Here is a 7,261-nt window from a genome sequence, read left to right as displayed (position 1 = left end):
TATTGGGCAAACTACTTACATCCACTATGAAATCTTCAGCATTCAGTTTAACTAGTTGCATCACATCAGGTTTGGCTTCAGCAATCTCTCCTGGAAGTTTTTGATAGTCTTCCTAGAAAAGACAAGACTCCTCATGTTAGAACCCCAGTTCTTCACCAGTGTTTGGTGCCATGAAGAGGTTCCTTCTCTAAAAAAGGGCAATTTAAGAAAAGTGAGCAGAGATATATCCCTAACAAATATACAGCTTCTGCCTATGCCATCATTTTGCTATTTTAAATATTTATTTATTTATTCCAATTTATCCAATTGTTATCATTTTATTGTATAACCAATATGAAAATATTAATGAAATGTTTTACTTTCTTTTTTTGGTGCTGAGTTTTCAGAGTCTGGTGTGTATTTCCCCCTATGGCACATCTCAACTTGGACAAGCCCCATGTGCTCAATAGCCCCATGTGACTGGCGGCGACATATTAGACAGCAGAGTTCTCTACTTTTCTTCTTTCCTTCACAATTTCCCCATCCCTAACTAAACTAGCAAAAAACAGTGCATTACAAAATGATTTCTACATACGACGTCTGACAATTAAGTTCGTGAAGTTGGTGCAACAATGTTGCTAACCTTTTTTGATATCAGAGGGATTATTCATTATGAAGTTGTACCAACTGGACAAACAGGTAACCAAGATCTGGAAGTGCTGAAAAGGCTGCGTGAAAAAGTTAGACGAAAATGGCCTGAACTTTCCGCCAACAATTCATGGCTCTTGCATCACGACAATGCACCAGCTCACAGGGCACTTTCTGTGAGGGAGTTTTTAGCCAGTAAACAAATAACTGTATTGGAACACCCTCCCTGCTCACCTGATCTGGCCCCCAATGACTTCTTTCTTTACCCGAAAATAAAGGAAATATTATAAGGAAGACATTATGATGACATTCAGGACATCAAGGGTAATACGACGACAGCTCTGATGGCCATTCCAGAAAAAGAGTTCCAAAATTTCTTTGAAGTGTGGACTAGGCGCTGGCATCGGTGCATAGCTTCCCAAGGGGAGTACTTTGAAGGTGACCATACTGATATTCATCATTGAGGTATGTAGCACTTTTTCTAGGATGAGCTCACGAACTTAATCGTCAGACCTCATATGTAAGGACACTTTATGTCTAATTATCTACTAATTTGGATCATTCAGGAAACATGAGAAATGTGCCTATGCTATCCTTGAATCAAATCACAATAGAGAGATTTTTCCTAACAGGATTTTCACATTTAAAAATATGTGGTGTTAACCTATTAGTAAAACAAGAGCAAGTAAAGTATAATCCAAGGAAGTATCATAAGGCAGGGTGTGGTTATCAGCATGGCTTGTGTTACCGGCTTTCTGCGAAGGGTAAAATCTTCAACAAGCAAGAGAGGAAAACAGATCTATAAACTAAAAGACTGGCATGTACCATCTGGGAGAACCTGATAAACTGTGAAAGAAGTTAAGTAATAGCAGGTCCTTAGAGTTTCAATGAAGCGCATGCAGATACCTTACTTTGGGGGTCCCTCTCACTCCCAGGATGAGACAGTAAAGGTGTGGAGTAAATTGGACTTGGCTTTGAATCCTGGCTCACTACCTGGGCTTCTGTAGGTAAGTTATCTAATTAATCTCTTCCCAAGCCTCAGTTTCTCCATCTATAGGACAGATCTATGAACACTGGATTGATGTAAATGAGAATGAATGTAAAAGGCCTAGAACAGAGTCGTGGTACTGTGACAAGTTAATGGATTTCCTCTTGGAGGACAGAGGACCTTTCACTAATGAGAAGGTGCTTAGCAATCAACTTACCCTTTTAATCTCTGAGCCTTTACTTGGCTGAGTCTCACCCACATACTTGTACAGATTACGGCATTCAATTTTTTTCAAAATCTCTCGTGCTGCATCCAATTTGGGATCAGTAGAGTGTAAGATCTCCAGGAAAATGTTATCTGCCAATTTGATGAAATTTCAGTTACATTAAAATGAAAAAACAAGATTTATAAAGACTCATACATTGCTGTACTTCTAAAGTGATTTCAAGCAGTTTACAAATGTAGGTACGCTATGACTATAACACTGTGAAAATCTTTTTTAAAAGACTGAAGTGAAAAAAAATCTTTGTAAAAATGTTCCAGTCAATGTCTTGGATTAGCTTCAAGGCAATCTAGTGAGTGGGAAAGGGCAGAGATAAAACAAGGCTGATTTGAGACTGAGTTATGCGTACACAGGGGTGCATTAATTTATTGTTGTTATGTTATGTTTTTAAAAGAGAATGATATTTAAGGAATTACAAATATGTCTGAGAGTTGCTTCAAAATGGTCCAGTGTCTAATGGGAGTGAAGGGATGAAGCAAAACGGCTATGTGTTGATAACTGCGGAAGCTAAGTGATACACATTTCCTTAATAAAAAGTTTTTAGGGGCAGCCGGTTGCTGGTTCGATCCCCGCATGGACCACTGTGAGCTGCGCCCTTCACAACTAGATTGAAACAACTATTTGATTTGGAGCTGATGGGTCCTGGAAAAACACACTTAATAAACAAACAAACAAACAAACAAACAAATAAAAGTAAAAAATTGTGCATGTGCGTATTTTAAAAAATGAATTTAAAAAAAGACCCTTCACTCCTAAATACTTCAGCATGTATCTTCCAAGAAAAAGAACATTCTCCTACATAACCACAATCATGCCAAAATATTTTAACACTGATATAAAAATATCTAACATAAAGTCTATATTCAAATTTGCATAATTGTTCCAATAATGTAATTTATGGATTTTTATTGCTGAATACAGAAACCAATCAAGCATTATGGATGACATCAGTTATCATGTTTTTCAGTCTCCTTTGATAGAACTAGACTAATTCCCCAGACTTCTTGTTTTTCATGATGTGGACATTTTAGAAAAGTTCAGGCAGTCGTTTTGTGAAATGTCCCACACTGAACTTGTCCAGCTGTTTCTTCACCACTAGATTCAGGTGAAACACTGTCGTCAAGAACAGTATCTTAGGGATGTGCTGGCTCACTGCATCACATCAGGAGTCACATACGCGAGCTTTGTTACCACTATTGGGTATGTTATGATCTATCCGTTGGTTAGGGCACTAATCCCCAGCTTTTTCTATCATAGATAGATTTTCCTTTTGTAATTAAATAATCTGCAGGATGATATCCTGAGACTGTAACATTATCCCAATAAGTTTTCAACCAATGGTTTAACACTCATTGATAATCCTTGACTGAATCCATTTTTGCATTGTGTAAAATGCGTTTTATTAAAATGCCTTCTCTTGGCAAAATAAAATATTAGCAACCTTATATCATTCAACTCACTGACGTGTATACATTGTCCCCTTCTCAATCTATGGCTAACACATTCCTCACCCTCTCAGTGATGCTTTCTACAAACAACCTTTCCATCTTCAGTTTTTATTACTTCTGTATATATTATTATATATATTATAAACTACAATACAGTTTAAAATACAGCAATTTTATCATAAGACCACACTATTCCAATCCATGCCTTTATCTATTCTGTTACCAACCGAATTAACGAAATGCTTTCCCCATTACAGAATCTCACTTCTGGAAAACCTATCTAATCCAAGATTCATCTCAAAAGGCACCCAGCTGTGAAACCTTCCCCAATCCCTCCAAACCAGAGATGTGACTCCTCTTTCCATTGAACTCCATAGGACTCCACTGATATCTTTCTTATGCCTTTCATCTTATTTTAACAGGTACAGCTTTGGGGTGGGGGGAAACTTAGATTTTCCTTTCTGTGGGGTAAGTAGGTAGAAGAGGGATTACTGGATCATAGGATAAGTGTATGTTCATAAGAAAAGTGTATGTTTATAAGAAAACGTCCAATTTTTTTACAAGTGGCTATACCATTTGCATTCCCGCCAGCCATGTATGAGAGTTCTATTTGTTCCACATACATGTTTTCAGAAAAGACTTATATAAAGGAAACTGCTTGTCTATTAAATTTCATGGATAATATATCCCTCTAAAATAGCATAAACAAGATTCAACTTGGGAGTGAGAAGACTTGGTTTGAGTTTAACTTTGCCATTTATTAGGTAAGTTACTTCCCCTCATTTGGCCTTAGTTTCCTCACTTGAGGAGTTTTAAATAGATGAGCCCTAAGTTTTTAATAGAGGAGTTTTAAATAGAGGAGTTAAATTGAAATTTAACATTCTATGATTCCAATTCGATTAAGGCATTTGGGGTTTAGGGGCTTCTAGGGGTAAGGCCCATCTATTGCTTAGGAATATTGAGGGATAAAAACCAAGATAAGAAAATGGTCATCTAGACAGTGGTCATAACATCTGCAGTGCTTAAGATGGCTACATCCAGATAAGCTGAAACGTTTATCAGAAATACGAGTTTAGGAAGCAGAGAGAACAAATAAATTGTGGCATAGTCATATGATGGACCACAACTCAGCAATAAAAAGGAACGATCTGCTGAGGCATGCAATTTGGGTGAATCTCAAATACATAACGCTGAGTGAGAAGCTTTACACAAGAGTAAACACTGTACAATTCCATTTATAGAAAAGTCTAGAAAAGGCAAATAGTGGTTGCTTCCAGAGGTGAGGTGGGGGCAGGAACTGACTGGGAAGGGGTATTAGGGAACTTTCTAAGGAGAAGCTAACGTGCTGTGTCCTGCATTTGTCAAAACTCTAGCAAATATACACTTACAATACAAACTGCACATAAAATTTCTTTACATCAAAAGGAAAAATCTATAATTATTGAACTTCTGCATACTGAAGGAGTTAGGGTACGGTGTACTGATATCTGCAATTTACTTTAAAATGCATCAAAATTAAGATGTATTAATAGATGGATAGAGATAAATGATAAAGCAAGTTCAGTAAATGCTAGATTTGGGTTGTGAGTATACGGATGTTCACTGTAAAATTCTTTCAGCATTGCCATATGTTTTCAGTGCTTCCAATAAAATGTGTAAATATATGCTAAAAAATTAAAAAATAAAAAGTGGAGATTTTAAAATAAAGAGAAAGTGAGTTGCCTTTTGGAAAAGCAGCAAAGGTAATGAAGGCTCACATGGTCCTATTCATTGAAGGACACGTAGTTAAGGACAATAAGGATTATATGACGGCCGGGAATAATAAGCAGGAAGGATGGGATTACCCCTACCTCAAAGGATGAAAGCTGGAAAGGCCACATGCTTATTCCCCTATACTCTGGCCGATAAAGCACAAAACTATGACCTAATCTCCTGTTTGGGATTTTTGACATTGCTACAACATCCAAGTGCATGGTCAGTGGACTCATATTGAACAAGGTAAAAGCCAATTTGGGTGTTACAGAATCTCCATGGTGAGCGAGAGCTATGTATAGTCATGCGCAGTAAGACCACATGAAAATGTATGACATTGTATGGTTTGTCAATTAACCCCAAAGTGTGTAAAATCCAGAATTTGTTTCTTTCTGCAAAAAGACAGTCTAAATGTAATATAATGTTACAGGATAAACTGTTAGAACTGACGATGGCTTCTGATAAAGACTGAAGATTACTTTTTAAAACACAGCACCACCTGCTTCATTATGAACCAAGTTAAAAATAAACATCCCTTGCATGCTCAATTTGTCTACAATCTCTTCTTCAATTCCTGTTAACATAATAATGGGAGACTAGTTTATCAACTCTGATGTTATTAAAACAAAACATAGAAACAATTTAGATATATATTGTCCCCTGTGAGTAACTCTGTCATCAATCCAACCTAGATTAATTAATGAGCAAGAAGAAACTCACTCGCCACATTATAAACCTTAAATATTGATGTACAGTGTTCTCAATGCACAGACATGTAATATGGGGGAATCACTATTTCCTTCTAATTTTCACTTAGTTATGATTAGAAAACGACAAAAAAGTTACAAGTGTAAGAGGGACTCTATTAATTTGCCTACATTTATATTTTTAAAGAATGATATATAGTTTTTATAATTAAAATTTTTTTGTCTCTATTATGTTTTTTTTTATTACAGTTATTGAAGTGTATGGTAAGTCTATCAACTTCAATAATAAAAATTGGGGCTTGTATTTTATGTTTCCCCCCATTTAATTTTCTGAGTAATTTGTTTTTGTCATATTTTAGAGAAGTATCAATCTGTGAGGGGCTGGAAATGAAGAATGTTGGCTCTTCAAAAACAGTTTGAGAGAAACTGGCTTAGGTCTCATTCTGGCAGTGTGCTGCAGACAGAATGTAGCAGTGATGGAACAGCAGTAGCACCCCAAACAGGAAGCTGATGCAAAGTGCTCTGGTATCTTAGGCTGCTCAGCTTGCATTGTTTTTGCTCACTTTCAGAACCTCCAGCCTTTCCCCTGATTCTACCAGCTATGTGATTGCTATCTCATTTTATTTTTAGCTACACAGAGTCAGTTTCAAGATCTGCAACTAAGAGCTGTGGCTGGCATACACTTTTTGGTCTACTACTTTTGCTTTACTGACAATTTCTTGGTCTACACTTTCACACATTAAAGAACCAGCTGTGACGCCTTCACCTCACTTCCCATCCCAAACTGCAGGTTTTGTTTCTGGTGAAGTGTGAAGAAATGATCCTGGCATCATGTGTTTTGCAAACAAAAATAATGTCAAAAGGGCGAGTCAGTTTTTTTGGTATTAGTCTGGTATTAGTCTAGTTGTATTATAAGTTAAATAATAGTAAGTATTAAATACTTATGTGTCATGTACTATACTAGGTGCTATGCATCATTTAAGCATCACAACACAACTATATGTTAGGTATCATTACTCCCATTTTATAGATGAGGAAACTAAGGTTCAAAGAGGTTAAACAACTTTGTCAAGATTATCTTTTTAGTGCAAAGCAGAGATAAAACTCAAATCCAAAAGTATATAATCACTTGAGAAGCTAAATCCACTGGAATGTTTGAAAAATAACCTATCTGCAATCCAGGGACAGCTTATACTTTATCTGAGATGGACCATCTATATTACCTTTTAGTCCTTACCTGTTAGCTTAGTGAAGGCTTCCATGTCATCAATTGCTGTAGAAATGCTACACATGTTGCCTTCAGAACCAGGAATCTTTATGTAGCGGTTTGCTTTGAGGAAAGCCTCTGAAATCCTAAAAATAATTTTAAAAATATTTATGCATATGACAAAATTTAAATATGTGCTTTAGGCCTTGCTTCAAGCTAAGAAAATATTTCTGCTTTAGGGAAATAAAA

The 7,261-nt window shown here is 36.4% G+C and overlaps 1 protein-coding gene across 1 annotated transcript in view; it reads right to left on the bottom strand.

Moving 5' to 3' along the window:
* Positions 1-7,261, bottom strand: part of SAMHD1 (SAM and HD domain containing deoxynucleoside triphosphate triphosphohydrolase 1) — a 44,709-nt gene that overhangs the window by 11,158 nt on the left and 26,290 nt on the right. Inside the window, exons 11-13 of the mRNA XM_033094672.1 lie at positions 7,043-7,158; positions 1,833-1,972; positions 20-112 (exon numbers count right to left, since the gene is read on the bottom strand). Coding sequence (XP_032950563.1) covers positions 20-112; positions 1,833-1,972; positions 7,043-7,158 — 349 coding nt within the window. The remainder of the gene's footprint in view (positions 1-19; positions 113-1,832; positions 1,973-7,042; positions 7,159-7,261) is intronic.

The sequence above is a fragment of the Rhinolophus ferrumequinum genome, chromosome 23 (genome assembly GCF_004115265.2).
Source record: "Rhinolophus ferrumequinum isolate MPI-CBG mRhiFer1 chromosome 23, mRhiFer1_v1.p, whole genome shotgun sequence".
NCBI classification, from domain to species: Eukaryota; Metazoa; Chordata; class Mammalia; order Chiroptera; family Rhinolophidae; genus Rhinolophus; species Rhinolophus ferrumequinum.
The sequence above is the reverse complement of the archived record's forward strand: the minus strand, read 5'-3'. Positions and strand labels throughout refer to the sequence as shown.